This window comes from Tachypleus tridentatus, chromosome 4 (genome assembly GCF_004210375.1).
Source record: "Tachypleus tridentatus isolate NWPU-2018 chromosome 4, ASM421037v1, whole genome shotgun sequence".
Classification (NCBI taxonomy): domain Eukaryota; kingdom Metazoa; phylum Arthropoda; class Merostomata; order Xiphosura; family Limulidae; genus Tachypleus; species Tachypleus tridentatus.
The window spans coordinates 10,750,334-10,770,044 of record NC_134828.1 but is presented as its reverse complement, the minus strand read 5'-3'; the positions used below and the strand labels follow the sequence as shown (position 1 = coordinate 10,770,044).

The following is a 19,711-nucleotide window of genomic DNA, read 5'->3' as shown; positions in this document are numbered from 1 at the left end:
CAAAACTCATAAATAGACCCTGTAATAAAACAACAAAAAACTGAAGCTCTCAGGCTATAGTTCTTCTTCCTGATGCTCCATATGGATTGATATCATAAAATGGCTCTTTATACGTGCAGCAAAAAGTCATAATTCAAAAGATTAGTCTTACTATTTTCTGATACTGTGATTTACCCGACATATCAAGCTCCTTGAGGATTGCGAAGTCCACATACTTTTCTTGGATTTGGATCTGTTTTATGCAGTTTCTTTAATATTTGTTGTTATTAAACAGAGCTAATCCACTTAACATTGATTTATTAAGGAATATTTTCAAAACCCATAGAGTTTGTTTTATTGCAACTCTGAACCCCTCTCAATGCTCATATGTTATTCAATTGGTGAAATGTGCCACTAACTAGATGAAGTTCAAACTTTATGTCACATCACAATTCAGAGAAGCACAGAGAGCACAACCTCCAAGAAAAGTAAAAAGATCTGCAGTAACAAATCCTATGATCATGTTACGAAATTATACTACTTACTACTTTCCTTTGTTGTATTTTTTAGGTATAGTGAAAACACAACTGGTAATTGTAATAACAGGAAATAAAGAAAATTTTATGCAGAGTTCAAACTACTTATCTGGCCTGAGTGACTTGAAAAGAAGAGACTGGACATAATGTTAAAAAACAAAATAGATACTTTATTTGTATATGATCCAGTATCAGTAACAAGTATACAGGATGATAGATAACACAACTTCATAAGAAGGAGAGGTTTATGTTAGATGAAAATGATTTGAGAAACTAAACTTGTATAGACCTTATAAAAAAAATCAATTTTCCTAGAATATACTCGCAGTCCACAACACATAGTCATTTCCAAATATAAATAAATATTACTAAACAAGTACACCTGATGTTAGTACAGAACAATACAATATGACACTCTCGAAAGAAAGGTTTAGTAATAAAAAATGAAGAAAAATTAAGCGCGAAAAATAAGGTTGAGATATATAAAAGACTATTTAACCACACATCAAATGCAATACGTATGGTGAACGTACGATTTGCAAAAGTTTTGAAAATTTTTATGATCTAACTGCTCTGTCCTTCGAAGCTAAAAGAGAAACAATTAGGGTACTTCTTACAAATTTGGAGATATAAATTTTTATCGTGTTGCGGTGTCTCACTTTCTTTTATATTAGAACACTAGTTAAAGCCTAAAAATGCATGCATATTACACAAATAAGGGAAATTGAAGTTACCAATAAATATCACATATGCTTGATACAGACCATCAATGACAAGTTAATTTTAGATATAAGTAGATTTCCCTTTAAACAATTATTCTATGTGATTTACTTCCAAATACAGTTTTACTTTTTTTAATTAGACGAATAAACCAGGTCATCCGTAGGAGCAGACGATCAAGTGCCTCTTTGGTTTTTGTCATTGTTTGTTGAATTTCGTGTAAGGCTACCTGATGACTATATGCAACAGCCGTACATAATTTGAAATGACAGACAAGAGAGAAGGCAGCTCTTCAACACTACCCACCGGACTAGTATTGTACCATGGAATAGTTGGATTGGCTGTCAAATTATTAAATCCCCACGGCTGAAATATCGAACATATTCGGTGACGTGATTCGAACCTCCGACCACAGACTGCGAGTCAAGCACCCTAACAGCTCACTTCTTCGGAAAAAATAATTAGGCGTTAAACAGGTATGAATAAACTTTTTTAAATTTGTAACAAAAATTAAAATGTTTTTTAACCAGACAAAACGATGATGTCCAAACCAGTATGGAAAATAACCACACCGTTCTAAATACAAAATGTCTTGGTTCTTTAATTCGTAAAACGCTTTACCTAAACTCATACTATTGTAATTAAAGGTTTATTAGGAATTGTTCTTTAAATAATTCCCAACGTAAGGAGATAGCCATAGCCATATGATATACTGTGAACACAAAAATCAAGTTAGAAAAACAGTGCTTTGAGACAGAATACCCTGTGCTTTTAACCAAAAAGGGAAAACAAAAAAATATTTGTTATACAACCTGTGTCTATGGACAATTTATAAGGTAAAACCAGAATTTAATTCATGGGTAAAAGATGTCCATCTGAAGTCAACTTGCTAATCTGAAGCCCAACAAAATTTTTTTAAGTTTTACTTCTGAAACAGCTGAGAATTGCCCACACACATACTTGAAACAGTTGCCATCTTTGCTTAAGAACTTTACAAACTGTTTCATCAAGTCCAATTTTATGTGAATTGAAAGTAATAGGACTTTCATGTGGAAATCAAACTCATACATTGAATGTTTTTTATCCTGCTATCAGATTGTCTCTGCCTGGCCATTAATTCTTTCTACAGTGCTGATTTCGTGCTTTGCTTTCCATTCATACAAAAAACATGGAAACTTTGTATAGCTGGATTGTTTACCCAACAACATACAGATACATACAAAGTATCCAACCATGTTTTTTGTATTTGATCTTGTTAATAAGAAGTCGAGAGTATCGTACGTTTCACTGAAGTGAACTGAATGAGCAATAGGAACATATGCATATATTGTGAAGAAGAACACCTTTTACACTTTTTGGAAGAATGAACGAACGTTCGCCACTCACTTGTTCATAGTCTGCCGCACCTAGTACTGTTACTAATTCTGCAGTGTCGTTGCAATAAATCAGTGATAGTTCTTACAAAAAGTATGGTATAAACTGTTTTTCACGATTTCTGGAGCAAGTAGGTTATTAGCCAAAGCCCGGCCTCCAAAATATCTAAAGAATGCCTAAATCTCTGACCAAATCATTACGTTCACCTTGTGTGAAAAGTTATTGTTCACCGGACGTTTAAGGTTGGAAACAATCCCTATCATCATTTCTATTGATATCAGATTCAGAATCAGATAAAACTGTATCAAGAATCACCGAAGTAGCGGGTACAGGTACATCAGGTTCATGAACAACAGGTCTTATAGCAGACTGAAGGTTTAGGTAAGAAATTTCTTTTTATTTCAATTGTTATATTTCATATTACATGAAAAAAAAAAAAAGAAGTCATCTCTAGAGTTTCTAAGCTCATGACAGACAACTGGAATTCCAAAATGCAAATACATTTTCTTAACTTTAGTCCATTGTCTTAACTCTTCGACTCAAGGAATGAACATTTTTTGCAGAGCCTGTGATTTGTCTTGGTTCCAAAGTTTTATTCGAAAATACGAGCAACACACTTTTTTGACAAAATATGTAACGTTTTCCCTATGTTTCTTTACAAGAAATTTACCAAAAATATAGCAAATATATATGTTGGGTCATTTACACAACCTCTTGTTACCATCGCGACGAATAAACAATATTGAAAAGAGGAAAATAATGTCAAAGTGACTGAACAAAAACATACTATCCATAAACGATATGTCATGTGGACTGTTAACCGTAAATATACTAGCAGTGTGTTTCTTGTGGGTTATAGAAGGTTCGATGAGACTCTCACCTCGTAAATGGTTTAAAGACATCTAATAGGCAGTGGTTGTCAACATTTTAAGCATAACAAAATGTGACCCGATTTCAATGAAAATGATTCACTTATGTAAAATATCATATGGCGTATGTTGCTCTGCCCACCACGGGTATCAAAACCCGGTTTCTAGCAGTACTAGTTCAAAGACATTCCGTTGTGACACTGGGGGAATGTACATAAACGTGACATTAAACGTAAAGTAATTAAATAAAACTAATAAAGTGGATATCAAGTTTCCTCCTCTCTTTGTCTTCTTTTAACTTTCGTAGGATTCAGTTATATATAATCGAAAGACAAGAAACTGATTTGGAATAAATTTTAAAATAGCAATGAACGCATTTCATACAATGTTATGTATTTAGAATAATACTTCATTATCTGATAAATTAGATTAATATAAAACATAGATCTAAGTTAATTTTAATATTTTGTTACACATTACCTGATGCTTTTAACAAACACCATAAACACCATTAGTCTTATTCTAAAGCTTGTTAATTCAAAATTTTCATAAAATAACATCATTTTTTGTTTATTTGCGAATTTCAAAAGTAAAAAACATCGAACGACGAATATTTTACAATCTATTAAATAATTAAAAGATCTGAATGCATAGTTTTTTAAAGTTGTTCTTCATCACTTTTCTCAAACTGAATGTTTCATCAAGTTTTGGAAACTGTAGACTGTCCATCTTTATCTCTTCCATTCACTGTGAAGCCATTTCTAAGTTTAATGTTCCCATTCTTATCGCAATCATGTAGCACACAAGTTGGCTGGGTAACAATTTCTTTAGAAGTTAACACTTTAGTGTTGACAAGCCCATTTCTCTCAACCATATCCTTTGAGCCATTAATCTTCTGAAGCTTCTTGAAAGCAAATTTTGCAACCATGACCACGAACACGATTGAAATTAAATACATAGTGACAGCTCCTATCTGCATCCATATGAAAGAACGAGGGTGAGTGCAAATGCCAATTAATAAGTGAGTCCCCACATAAAGTCTCATATAAAAAAAAACGGCTACAAAAGTATATTCCACAGCATCCATTTCCCATGTTCCTTTCCATCCACTTTCAAGCATGAACCATCTTAACTGCAACACAGGATTCGACGCTTCGCCTCCACCAATGGCTGCTACTATTTCGCATCCGGAGTGACCCATATACATACATAAAAATATGGTCCCAATGCTGACAATGTGGTGTAGTAACATAACAGGACCTGTATAAAAATAAGTGAAATTAAATACTTAAATATACCCGATTTTTAAAAGTGGTTACATAGAAAATGTACAAATATACTTTCGTGAACCAATTTTACAAAATATGTTATAATAACCTAACATTTGCGAGAGAATTGGTTTATTTATACACCTAGGATCAGAGCATTTGCTTTCATGTTACAATTCACTCTATGGACTTTCCAATAAAATGCCTAATAGTGTTGTTAAGCAACATATTATACAAGTGAAGCAATGTTTTATATGATAAATACATCTTGTTCTAATTGGCAACTAAACTATGTTCTTATTGACTTTCAATGACTGGAGGTGGCAAAGTTGTTTTCTCGAATATTAAAGTTTGATGTGAGTCTTGTTTTTTATCACAATGCCATTACTGTAGTTTTGTAACTGGTTGTTGATGGTTTAGGTAAGCACTGCTTTTTTTCATATTATAAGATAGTAAAAAGAGTTATTTTATTGCCTCCGAAGACTGGATATGCTACGTCAGTATAACAATTCCCTTACTGAATTTTATATTTTATTGTAAATCACATACTTATGTGTGATTAAAATATCAATAAAAAGGATTATACAGAATTACTTAATGACCTTTATATATTAAAGATAAGTCATGTCGTACAGATCAAATTCCACAAATGTTATAAAAGTTTATTCTTAATCATTCAAATTAATTTAATTATTTTTCGACTTGACTGTTACATAAGTATGTTTGTTTGTTTTGAATTTCGCGCAAGGGCTATCTGCGCTAGCCGTCACTAATTTAACAGTGTAAAACTAGAGGAGGGAAGGTAGCTAGTCATCACCACCCACCGCCAACTCTTGGGCTACTCTTTTACCATCGTCACATTATAACGCCACCACGGCTGAAAGGGCGAGCATGTTTGTTACGACCGGAATTCGAACCCGCAACCTTCAGATTACAAGCGAAGTGCCTTAGCCACCTGGCCATGCCGGGCTACACAAGTATGCCAGGTTTGTAATGGTGAGTTCAGTTTCAATACAGAACTAAATACCAATAAAGAACAAAATTAAAGATCGAAAATGGACTACTACCTTAAGACAATGGCATTTATCTTCATAATAGACTAATGACTTCTTAAATACGTGAACTTTAATGTTAAAAGGCTAAACTATTGAGGTCACTAAAATTTGTCATCTACTTACCATATTGAAAGTTTCAAAATAAAGAGATCTGTGATCAGACGTATTGTTACATTATATGACTATGAAATCTATACGTAGGGTGAAAACTTATTAAAATATTTCGGTATTATTATCTATAGTTTTGTGTATGTCGGTTGGAAATTGCTTAAAATATTAACGTCTGTCTTCCAATGTGACATGTTTCTTCAGTGCCTTAAAACAGATGCACTTTCTGTGTTAAAATGCTTTGCAACTACGATATATTCCTATTTTCTCTCAATTAAAGGAAGAACAGAACATGCTTTTCAACTAAATTAGTTCTGTTTTCTGTTATATACACTGTCTACACATTCGATCTAAATTTTACAAACTATTTATTAGGCTTTGAAAGTAGATATTCAATACATGTGGGATACAATACCTCAGGCCTGGCATGGTCAGGTGGTTAATGCACTAGACTCTTAATCCGAGAATCACGGGTTCGAATCCCGTCACACTAAACATGCTCGCCCTTTCAGCCATGGGGGCGTTATAATGTGACGATCAATTTCACTATTCGTTGGTAAAAGAGTAGTCCAAGAGTTGGTGGTGGGTGGTGATCACTATTTCCCTTCCCTCTAGTTAAGTTACACTGCTAAATTATGGACGAATAGCGCAGATAGCCCTCGTGTAGTTTTGCGCGAATTTCAAAACAAAACCAAACAAACCAAAAACAATACCTCAGAATAGTTGTATAATTACTTTAAAAATATTGATGTGTAAAAGGTTAATTGATCGAATATCCGATTTCAAAAAAAATCATTTATTTGGTTTTCTCTTTCTCGTTAAGTTTAAAAACCCTTTCTAAATTAGTTATATGTTAACAAAAGTCATAAAGCCATTTTCATCATCATGTTGTTGTTGTTTTAAATTAAGCACAAAGCTACCCAATGGGCTACCGCTACTCTGCCCACGACGGTTATCGAACGCTGGTTTTTAGAGTGGTAAGTCCGCAGACATACCGCTGAGCCACTGGGGGGGGGGTTATTACCCTATTACTTTTGTAATCTTCTAACTCACACATTTGTTCAGCGCACGTTATGGGAAAAATAAAGAAATATTTAAAATACAACAACATTGTGAATCATTTTATAAGCAATCCTTATTTTACTTCACAACTTCTAAATGAGGCGATAAATATTAATAGAAACAACCCAAGTTTCATTGTCAAAGTTATAAAGCTAGCATCATGAAGTCATCTATTTTCTAAACCAATTTCAAAGTTTTAGTCAACTAAATAAATTATTTATCACTCTTAAGAGAACTATGTCTAATTAAGATTTATTATTTGAACTTAAACCAAGTATGTTATCATTTAGGTGAATGTAGACAGTTTCTTTCATCCTTCTTTCTTTCGTATGTGATTCTTATCTCATTATTTTCGTATTATTGCATTTTACTGTACTGTCTTCTTCTTTGAAATGATGTGGTATTACTTGTAGAACTGTATTACAGTCTTATTTTGTCGTGAATTATTTTCTTTGTTTCACCAGTGTAGTGGAGTCCACATTTACAATGATGTTCCAAGTTGTGTTCTCAGTTTGATTTTAAGGGGTTTGATATCTATTAACTGTAATCATATTGTGTGATGGTTTTTGAACAGTTCTGATTTCATTGTTTGTTTGTTTTTTGAATTTCGCACAAAGCTACTCGAGGGCTATCTGCGCTAGCCGTTCCAAATTTAGCAGTGTAAGACTAGAGGGAAGGCAGCTAGTCATCACCACCCACCGCCAACTCTTGAGCTACTCTTTTACCAACGAATAGTGGGATTGACTATCACATTATAACGCCCCCACGGCTGAAAGGGCGAGCATGTTTGGCGCGACGGGGATGCAAACCCGCGACCATCAGATTACGAGTCGCACGCCTTAACAAGCTTGGCCATGCCGGGCCTCTGATTTCATACTGTTTACATATTCTCTGTATGTGTGTGTGTGCGTGTGTGTTTTCTTATAGCAAAGCCACATGAGGCTATCTGCTGAACCCACCAAGGGGAATCGAATCCCTGATTTTAGCGTTCTAAATCCGTAGACATATCCCTGTACTATTGGGGAGCTTTTTCCTGTATGTATTCAACCAGACATTCGACATAAACGTCTTTTTTTTTTTCGCTTATTCATAGCGTTTGTTTATTTTTTTCTTTTCCATATTTTAGGATATTTATTGTCAAAAAAAGTTGTAAAATATTTTTTTCTTTTGTACTTAACATCTCCATATTACAAATCTTGTACATTGTGGAAAGTAGGTAGTCTACACCGATGTTTAAATTTTAATTGAAGTATCTGAGTTTCTTGTAAAATATCTGTGGAATATGAGTTATGTGTTGATAACCATCAACGCTAGAAATGAAAGTTTGTTATCTTCTATTTACCCTGTGAATTGTATCGGTGGATATTATCTATTCAGGTAGTTCATAGCGTATCTCCATATTACCAATGTACAGTTAACAAATTTCTGCGAAATTCATGTAGAGCTTACTGTGTGCTGATAAGCCCATGGTTAGAACGAACTGCTAGTTGTTAGTGGTATTTATCTTCATGTTGGAAATAAGTTGTGTTGATACAGAAAATCGCAAGTTCTATTATCGTGGATATTGTTAAGAGTGCGCGTTCCTTCAGAGATCGTTTACTTCAAAGCTGTTGATGAAGTATCTATAGTGGTTCAAATATTGGTACATTACTACATAGGTAAGATATATTGTGTCTCATGAGCTTATCGTGGTTGCTTTACAAAGTAGACTGAGTTCTTAAAATGTAAGGATATTTTACCTTTTAATGTTGATATTATTTGTACAAGACATCCGATTAAAGAGAGGCATGATAAATCTTTCAGCTAATTACGAAATATAGGTTTTAAGCAGTTGATACTAGAATGTATTGTAGTTGTATATATGTTTCTATTTCAGGTTATTATGTTTCTTGAGGTGTTGGGTTTTTGTTTTGTTTTTTACGTGTGAGCTGCTGGGTTAGACTTGACATTCATGTTGTGATCATCTTTAACTAATTTCGATTTTTACAGTATAATCCTCTTCATCCATTATTATAAAGTATAATGTTTCTTTACAGGCTAGATAGCGTTTATTTATGTTTGCATTTCGTGACTTTAAAGTGCTAACTTTATTTTGATTGTGGAATTTCTTTTCTTCTCCTGGTCTGTTTTAAATTGTGTCTTGGGTTGTATATGTATCCAGAATTGAAATTTTGATATTTTAGGGCGAAGTCTGGTCGTTCACGTAGTACACTTTTTTTCGCGTTCTGTTAATGATCGTAATTTAAGTTTAGTATCACGCGTTTCGTTATGTCTGCAGTTTAGGAAGGGAGCTCCTTGTTTTTAGAATCTGTGAGTAAGTTTAGTTGCTTTGGTGACTATGCGTATCTTGAAAGAGGCTATGTTGTTTGTTATATTATTTGTTTTCTTTGTAGGTGGTTAATTTTAATCTGTGTCTTATGTTTATTTATATTACGGTATTTCATCTTTTCTTCGAACATAGCATTTTGAGTTAATCTTTGATATATTTGAATACCGACAGGTAATTTCACCTTAATAGTTTTAGAAATTACGTTATGGAGAACGGTAAGATAGCTATCTATTGTAGTTAACTTATGGTTAAATATTTCTGAAAAATAATCTTTAAATAGGCTGTTATTCAATGTTTATACCCTCTACTAGCACAGCTGTATATCTGCAGACTTCAAACGCTTGAAACCTGGTTCGATACCAGTAGAGGACAAAGTACAGATAACCGTTTTTGTATCTTTGAAATGAGAAACAGTACTTTTTATCTTTACTAGTGTATATGTTACTTCAGGGTACAGTTTTGGAAATACAAAGTGAGTACGAACCTTAGTGAGAACACATGGACCAGTGTTCTAAATGAGGGTCCTTGTCTTATACTACTGCTCAGTAGAACATCTTTTCACTTTTTTATACAATACGGTGAGCTTTACAAAGTTCAATTGTGCGTGGACAATGATTTCAGGAAGCCTGTTTGAACAACTTAGAGTTACAGAATTCTACAGAAGATCTCTGCGTATAATATACCACGAATCTTTGTTTACACCTGAATCATGTGGAGTAATTGGCACGTTGTCCTGGACGTGTGACTGGATGCTTTGTTTCGATAGTGCCGTGTGCTATTGACATCCAATCCATACAAAAAAATTATATTTCCCCTGATATAGTAATGTTATAGCATAATGAGTGCATTTTAACGTATTTCATGCGTTTTTAATTTACCAATACAGATTTAACCTGCAGCCACATTAAATCCCTTTAAGAAGTGTTTACTAATTTGTTCTATGTATTTTGGACATGTTGTGTCACAGGCAGGATTACAATAATTTTCTGAACACATGCTTAGATGTAAGTGGACATATACTTCGTCCAAAGCGATGGTATTATTGCACTTTTCCTATGACAACTACCATTAACACATCTTTCAATATTTGACCTTCCGTTTGCTTATATGATTCGATATAAGCTTGCGTTCACGGCTTTTGCGTCACTCTTTTAAACCTAAATCTTTTTCGTAGCTACATAAAGTTTAACTTTCTTTACCGCCACCATTATTAGTAGACAAGCTTGTTTTTCTCTGCGTGCATAACGTCTTCTTGTGCTTAACTGGTGCTGTTTAGCTCTAACTACAACGTTTTTTTTTTTTCTGAAAATGTTAAAATAACAATATGTTTGTATCTTTCGTATGACACCATATAAATAAAAGTGAATTACTGTTGTATTCCTAATACCTGGCCTCAAATATTGTTGGGAATACGGCTAAAATATCTATAATATCAGAAGTAAACAACGTACAGATCAATGCAATTTAATTATTAGAAATTTTGTTTATAAAATTTTACACTTCTAATTACAATGTTATATTAAATTAGCTACATTAATTATTTACTTAATCATTATTTCTGATTTATATAAGTAACTTCAGTGTTTGTTCTTGGATATTCGCATAAAAAAAAGTATTCAGCAAGTCAACAACACCCACCGCCATTCACCTCTTACCTTACTCTAACCGAATAGTGGAATTTGACCGTCACTCTTATAATGTTATACATTTTATCATTTCCAGTAAAACATATTATCGCAGTTTGAGTGACTTGCGCGTTTGCACTGAGAATTCTGGCGAAAAACTCACAGTGGCTGCGCTATAAGAGACGAGATCAAATCCCATTCGATCCGAAAAGAGTAGATCAAAAGTTGTTGGTGAGTGCTGTTGACTAGCTGCCTTCCCTACTGTTTATCAGTTCAAAGTTATAAACGGATTTACACACAGAATCCTTTGCATAGTATTTTTGCAAAATTATGCAACAAATAAACAATTTAAGCGAACCCAATGACACAGCTACAGCTTGGACTTTCGACTGGAAGAAATTCTTTGTTTCTATTGTAAGATAGTCAGATCTTCTAAATTCGTAATTAATCTATTTAATCTCTCTTTGTTGTTTTTTACATTCTGAGATTGTTCCTTCATAATTATCATGTTTTCAACTATTTTAAATGTTCTATTCTACACATATGGCTTTGCTAAGTGTCATTGTCGTTGAGATTTTTTATCTATGTACCAGTTGTGAGGATAATACATGAAGTCCACGATACACAGAAAAACACCCATTGATAACAGTGATGCCTATTTTTTCCCCGCTAAAGCCTTGCCACGAGTGTATTTCTCACCAGTTCCACTTTTAACTTTATTCCTATAGAAAGTTATAATCCTTCAAAGCGTGTTTCACGGAGCTATCAGGGAACTGGACATATAGCTAGGATTTGAAATTCATTATAAGCGTCAAAAAGAATTATATATTTTTATGCTGCATCTTACTGATATTGAATTTCATTCATAGAGAAAAGTAGGAGTAAAACATAATGTTTTTGGTTCGATTACTCGAGAACCAAGTGCAGGGCATTAGTCAGTGTGCTTGATATGGAGTTGAGGGTTCGTGGTATTCGTCCCTTTACCGCCATTTTTTGTGGCCATGGATACGATACAAGAGTGACAGTCAAACCACACTATTTGGTCTCACAAGATTAACTCAAGAATTGACATGGGTGGCTCTAACCAGCTTCCTTCCATCTAGTCTATCACTTAAAAATGTAAGACGCGTATAACCCTCGCGTAGCTTTGTGCGTAATGCAAAACACAAACCGATCGCTCTAACGCAGCTGCAAGTGAACAATAACTAAAACAAAACTAAGAGCAAAGAAAATCTGAAGGTTATCTATTATACGAAATATTAACATTAGTATAATTTCACATTTCAATGATCAAAACACATAATTTCCAATAACTCTGACGTTAAAATGTCGAAAAAAAAACGCGTTTGCCCAGATCAGATTGGAGTGTAAAACGCTCGGATCATACCTTATTAATGTTAAGTAAATATTATAGTACGAGGGAAATACATTTTTACTACATATTACTCACAATGCACTTTCTTTCAGATATAAAAGTAAGACTAGAATCCGGTCTGACACCTCTACTTTCACACAGACGTATGCGGTGTTAAGAAGTATCATTGACAGTTGCAATAGAGAAAACCTCTTATACATACGTACAACATAATGTTATCCAAGTGTCTTTACATGCTGATGAGGCTACTAAATAAAAAAGGGAAACTCTCAAGAACACAATAGCTAAGCATAAAATTTATTTTAGTAAATACCTGATATTTAACCACTATAAGTCCAAAATGTAATTACGCCACTACGTTTCAGGCGATTCACAAATATTTTAATCGTGTTTCATTTTTATCTAAACAGTCTTATAGGTGAAATTACAGGTCTACTTAAAAGCAGACTTCGCGCAAAATATAGCGATTCCTAATTTTTGTTTATGTGTGTGTGAAATCTCGTGAATAATAAATTCCTGTAAACACTGAGTCTGTTTCAATTATTAACATATGGAAGAACATGTAATATTCAAGGTCTTGCCTGTAGGCAAAACAGCAACTGTTGTTGCTATGATGAACCGAATATTTTAAAGGTGTAAGCCCAAAAGTAAAAAAAAAATAATAATAATAATGTAACAGTGTACGCCCTTCCTGTCTTTCTTGAGTGATCAATGAAAGCGTATGGTGATCATGCTACGTTATAACATAAATTAAATGTCAAGGACGCCAAGCAGACTAAATGAAAATGTGATATTTGTCAATCTATATGTGGTAGTTCTGTTTCAAATTGTAACGTTCCTGGAAAAGTAGCTTCATGAAATAACAACGTTTAACATTCGGTGTTATTCATCGAAATACATTCTGTATATAGTTGTTGTACCGTAAGTGTTCCCTTTATAAACATAGAAACCTTTTAAACTCAGCAATTCCAAAAGGCAGTTAATCAAGAATATGTTGTATTTTTATATCAGAAAAGGGCCTTCTTTTACTTTAAACGTACATGTGAACTCAGCGTGCATTAGTATTAAAATTGAAGCACTGGACGAAAAACGAGTTAATTACAACTATATATTTGAATGGTGAATACAGTGTCACTATCATTACGTGTAAGTTTGATAGAGTAGCCTCTCTATGACTTATGGTGTTGTCGGTTGAATCAAATCAATTGTTTAATGTTTTCGTTAGGTATACTGTGTATACATGCCGATGTTTTATATACTGGTATTATACGGGTTTTGTTACATATACTATACGTATTGTTTTATGTTTTCAAGAAGCCGTGGGCCTATGGGCCACATTTAAAGGCTTGTTGTAAAACAAATTTAAAACTTTGCAACTATTATTTAGTTTTTTTTTTCTCCTTCAGTTTACTGATCATTGTTACAATAATTCATATTTCGTTTCTTTAACCAACTTACAAAAAGTAATTAGTAGGCCTACTTATTTACATGGCCTAATGTAAAGCAATCCAAAATTTTGAGATCACTTTCGAGGAATCCCGTTGAGGTGTTTTTTGTTGTTGTTGTTTTGTTTTTTGCAAATACAAAGGTTCCCTAACGGATTGGGTGATAAGTTTTATATTTGTGCAAACCTCGAGATCCAAACAAATTTGAACTCGGTGTGGCCAGCAGTTTAGGAGGAGCAACATGACACATAATCAGAAACAGAATCTTATTATACAGATATATTCAATAATATTTCAGACCACACTATAATGTTTGCTTTTATGTACCACCTGCAAATTACTTTGCGCTAAAACGAGCAACCTTTACACGTATGGATTACATATTCGTATAGCAATTATCAATTATTATCAATGAACATTATTGGTCATTTGTACCGCCGCCCACACATATACACATTGTTTAGGCGTCTACCACCCACAACTAGAATGTGTCTGCTATCTCTCGAGCGCTGGAACTTGTAATCCGCAGCCTGGAACTCTAATTTTTACGGTATCTGCAGATGCACTCCACTATGCTGTTGGTAGCATTGAAATGCATCTATAGAACGTACCAATATAAATGTTGGTTTCTTATTCTATGCATTCAATCATATCGCGTCTGTGATTTTAAGTTATAAGTGTTTTTGACAAGTGACAATATCAGAAGTTATTAATTTAAAGAACTTACCAACACTAATCATATACTAAAATTGATATTATTTTCTGTCTTTCAAGCTCAACTCTCACAAATAATAACATACTTTTTATATCCTTTTGTGCTATAAAACAGCAAAAAACAACACGAAACTATGATAACCAAATTATTCTTTTTTCTTTTATTTAAAAGGCTAAACATATTCCAAATAACTATTCAGCACAATAAATAAGACTGTTTTGCCTTTAGTTTACAATTATAGTGTTTATTTAAAAAAATACATTAACTTCACACGATCAGTTTATCACCTCATTCTATGAAAGTAAATTTCAGTATTGGATCAAAAAATATAAGTTTTCCTTACAATTTTTATCAATTTTTATGAATAACACTTTATATTTGTCAGTCGCTTTTTCATGAAGTAATTGTTCCACTAAATTTCGAATATTTCACACATTAATTACACGTTGTTTTATCTATCTCCACCTTTTTGTGCGTATGTTGTGAAGATAGGAAATCCACTGTACACTTTAAATAAAAGTTCAAAAATACAACTTTTGAGGGGATTGATTTTGTTAGACTTTTCTTTCGACGTTTCGACTGCTTGTGAAGTTATCATCAGGTAACTGTTTCTAATTTGTGAAATACCGCACGAATATTTTGTTCCAATTTAGAAAAACCTATGTCTTAATTTACACTAAGCTTTAGTTCATAAATAACAAATACTATTTTCTTTTATTAATTTTGTTCTCATTGCATAATATTTTAAAGTCATTAATATTAACTGGATGTTGATTTGTTGCAATATATTCGTAAAAGTGTGATGGGTATTGTTGTATTCTTTAATCCTAATGTTATGTTGCGTCACGTTTCGCCCGTGTAAGTGTTATCAAATCCATACATGTAAATAAAAATATATATGTAAAAACGGCTGGTATGGATGGAAAAAACTCTATGTAGAGGAGCGAACAACGTTTCGACCTTCTTCGGTCATCGTCAGGATACGTGAAGATGCTTTTGTCGTTGAAGTTGTCAGAATAAAGTTTTAGAAGATTTTTGGTTTTAATAAACGGTTTTTGAATAAAATACATTTTCTGTTTGTATTTAATGCGTTTTATGGTTGTTTTCAAATGTTCATAATGTGTTTGGTTACATAGCCATAAGGATCAAAGAACATAACATCACATTTATGAACGCAGCACAACGAATCAACGTCCAGTTAACATAAATAACTTTAAAATATATTGCAATGAGAACAGCATTAACAGAAGAAAAATAAACGAATCATTAATCATTCGTGAACTGAAACCTAATTGAAATGAAAACACAGATGTCGCCCTATATGTTTTCTAAACTAGAACAAAATGATCGTACAGCATTCCACAACATAGACAGTTAACTAATGATAGCCACACGAGTGGTTAAAACGTCGAAAAATGTTAAATAAAAATAATCCACTCAAAAGCTGTATCTTGAGTTTTATTTGAAGGTTATACATATTTCATACAATACACTAAATTCTATATGTTAGTACAATAAAACATTTTTTTCTTGTTCCAACTAATAAAAGTTGTTCGAATACTTAAAGAAAATTCCTTCGAGTATTTTATGTTTCAATTAAAACTGTAATAAAACTATGTTTTTTTCACCAATCTTTGGTAACATCTTCTATATTTGTCATTGAATTTTAATTTTACATTTCGCTATACTATTTTAAGTTCCTCAAATACACTTTCATCCAGTATGGTAAATAAATTGGATTAAAAAACAACAACAAACTTTAATCATTATTTTATCTTCTTTGGCTAAGATTAAACGCTTGTTTGTTTTTGAATTTCGCGCAAAGCTATACGAGGGCTATCTGCGCTAGCCATCCCTAATTTAGACTAGAGGGAAGGCAGCTAGTCATCACCACCCACAGCCAACTCTTGGGCGATTAAATGCTCTTGATTTATTATTTATTATTTATGCATCTACGTATTATAGTAATTACCTTCTGTTTTGTGAAGTAAGCACCACGCCAGGTCAAAGAAAAAGTAGCTCAAACAAATGGCCATAGTAAATTCTTGTTCCAGAGTATTTGGTTCGCCTGGAAATGAACATTAGGCAAGATAAAAAAAATAACCGACATCATAAAAAACGAAAAACGTGTAGAAATAAAAATACAGTCTACAAATTAACATAGAACATATAATACAGTAAGATAGAACTAGTTTGAGGATAATTATTGAGTAACACTCAGTTTTAAAAATTAAACAGTACTTTTATCAAATACTATGTGCAGTTACCAGATGGCGCCACAGTAGTTCGGTAACTTAAATTGTTAGAAAATACTACAAAAAACCATTCAAATGTGAATGGAAGTCCTCCTAAAACATTTATCTACAGATAGTAAGATCTAATTTAATCTTCAAATACCAACTTGTAATAATGAAATTAATAAATTTATTCTTGAGAATTAAGCATTGGAGCACATAAAATTATTTTCCTACGTCTAAATGAACCTGACTCTCCCTAACACTGGACTCAGCAGATAGCCCGGATGTGGCTTTGCACAAACACACGCACTCTCCCGAACAACAAAACATTGGACTAAATAACGGCATAGAGCGTGCGGACTCAGCTTATTGTGCACTTGATCTTCGTAGGTCACTCAAATCTTGACCTAAATCCCGCTCCAGAAAACTACCCAGAATAAAAATATTTATCAAGTTGGAATAGGCCTTTATTTATGGTTAACACGATCCATCCAAACATCAACCCTACCATACCTAAAAATTGTAAGATGAAATTAACACAGTGTTTCTTTCCATACAATTTCAACTATTTACTTTATCTCAAACCAAAATATTTAATTTTGTTTTAAATTTTATGCTTTTAATCGAAATTTTCTGCAAAACGACTGCTTTAATTTCTCTAATATTACTTTTTATAAGTTTTAAATCGTATAAACCAATACGAAATAGACAAATGTGTACTACTCGAACAAACAGGCCCTGCACCTTTTTATGTTTCAAGTAATTAAGAGTTCGAGAGCAAACACACTACATATGTATTGCCCCTTGTGAACTACATCGCAGATCTATTAGCAATTCATTAGGGTCTTTCGAGAAAACAAAACAAAACAACGTTTAAATAAAGTTTATTACCAAAAATCCATAGTAACAAAATTAAGCCACAACTTACAGGTATTACAACTTCACGTAGTTTACTTGAAAGATAGGCTCCAATATCTTGGTTATTGTGATAGTTCGAAAACAAGAGCATGGTTCGTGCTTAACTATCATTTAAAGCAAGTGCAACACAAATGTATGCATGTGGTTTCTCTTTTCTTTATGGTACAAAATATTTCTTCATATGGGTTTGTGTCTCTTTGGTGTTTGCTTGGAAACAGTTTTGGTGCATTAATTCTTTCAATATGATATGATTGACTACATTAAAAAAGCAATTTTAAAACCTGTTATCTTCATATTTGTGGGATGGTCAATAAAGAATCCAAATAAATATAAATTATTGATAATAATGGTTACTTTTCTTTAGTTAAAAATATACACTGATAGGATTAGAATAAAATTACTGTATTAAATATTCAGACTAAAATTTTTAAGTTTCATTGTGACAAACATTTTCAACCACTTGTTAAATTTTTGTTATCTCATAGAACATAAACACATAATTTTATTTATACACTGTGGAGAAACTGGGATTTCAATGTTTGCCCTATGTCTAAGCTATAATCACGAGAGTTTATAACGCTAAAATCTGGGCCTCGATTCCGGAATTAGTACAACAAAGATCATTATGTGGCTTTGTACTTACGAAGAAAACCATTCTCGCTAGCAAAACTTTTTTAAACTTAAAAAGTGCTTCAAACAATAGTATATCACACAACCTTGTACTAAAATGGTACTATAACCAATCCCGTAAAGCAGGTAGAAATATTTAATTTGTACGTTACATATCAATTAACATTTTCCCATGTAATAGAAACATGTTATTGCTGTTTGAAACTAATATTCATACAATATATCAAGGACACTTAAAATATTCTGAGTATCAAACTATTTTGTTACGAAGAAAAAAGGATTAGGCAATGTTCTTGACTGAAGTTTTAATAGCGTTCTACTTGGAATATTTTGTGATAGTCGCAGGTGTACAGACGGGGGTATCTATCAAACGTATATACTGTAGTTTGTTGCTTGAACGTGGTGAAATTAGGTTAGTTGGATACCAGGTCAACTTGTAAACCATGTCACCATTCTTTTCCCTGCAAGTTTTTGTATAAGTTTAAATTTGTTAAACTGTCGAGAGCTATGAACAGTTTTCATCTCGTAGCTCTGGATGCACTAAAGTGAAGTAAAAATTTGAAACAAAAACCTACGAAATAATGTTGTTTTTTTCTTTTTCATTGTAGTCTTTATTCCTAATTTGCGTTCCTATGAAATACAAGTAATAAAACCCAGGTATAAATGAACAAAAAGTATACTCTGAGGACATCTATACACACTTAAAAGTATACAAATGACTTACCTATATTAGTTAGAGGCCAAGGGCCCACTACAAAGGCGTTCCAAGCTGATAGTGCAGACACTGTAGTTCCATGAATGATAGTAACTAACCTACAATGCCACTCGGGTTTTTTGCTCCTGTCTAAATAGCACAAAATCCAATAGAAACCAGTCCAGCCGATGATACCAAACAGCACAATGATCCAAGAAAAGAAGAGCATTTCTTTGCTTTCACGTTTTCCGTTAGGTATCTGTTGAAGAAATTATAATTGAATGTTCACATATTTTGTGTTTGTACAAAGTCAACATATGTGCACAGAGATAAAAAAACGCAATTTCGTGGAAATATATATTTTTATTTCATTAAACAAACGCGCAACAGATTTTCTTCGTAAAAATATTGTAGCTACACGCTGGTGTGGGTTGATTTGTTTACAAACGACAACCTTAAAAATGAGAATCTTTGAAAAGTTCTACACAAATTTAAAGCTACACGAGGGCTATCTGCGCTAACCGTCCCTAATTTAGCAGTGTAAGACTAAAGGGAAAGCAGCTAGTCATCACCACCCACCGCTAGCTATAGGGCTACTCTTTACCAACGAATAGTGTGATTGACGGTAATGTTATAACGCCCCCACGACTGAAAGGGAGAGCATGTTTGCTGCGACGGAGATTCGAACCCTAAGAAAGAGGTAGAAAGGTTAAAGGAAATCAAGAAAACAAATGAATATGAAAGGAAGACCACAAAGAGCCTGCCAAAATAT

The 19,711-nt window shown here is 33.1% G+C and overlaps 1 protein-coding gene across 2 annotated transcripts; it reads right to left on the bottom strand.

The window, feature by feature from the left end:
- Positions 1-666: 666 nt before the first annotated feature.
- On the bottom strand, positions 667-19,196 carry LOC143248560 (TLC domain-containing protein 5-like). Of its 2 annotated transcripts, XM_076496999.1 has the most exons (3): positions 18,970-19,196; positions 16,433-16,528; positions 667-4,738 (listed from the first exon to the last, which is right to left on the bottom strand). In XM_076496999.1, exons 1-3 carry the CDS (start codon positions 19,166-19,168, stop codon positions 4,179-4,181), a joined length of 855 nt encoding a protein of 284 aa, XP_076353114.1. In that variant the 5' UTR covers positions 19,169-19,196; the 3' UTR covers positions 667-4,178. The 2 variants fall into 2 exon arrangements, with proteins under 2 accessions (XP_076353114.1, XP_076353115.1); XM_076497000.1 differs by lacking the exon at positions 16,433-16,528.
- Positions 19,197-19,711: the final 515 nt, after the last annotated feature.

Excerpts from the sequence above, each read along its gene's own strand:
- LOC143248560 (XM_076496999.1), bottom strand. The coding sequence starts at position 19,168 with ATGCTCTTCTTTTCTTGGATCATTGTGCTGTTTGGTATCATCGGCTGG. Across the intron at positions 16,529-18,969 it reads TTGGCCTCTAACTAATATAG|GCGAACCAAATACTCTGGAA; the intron begins GTAAGTCATTTG and ends GTTCATTTCCAG. Across the intron at positions 4,739-16,432 it reads CTTACTTCACAAAACAGAAG|GTCCTGTTATGTTACTACAC; the intron begins GTAATTACTATA and ends ATTTTTATACAG.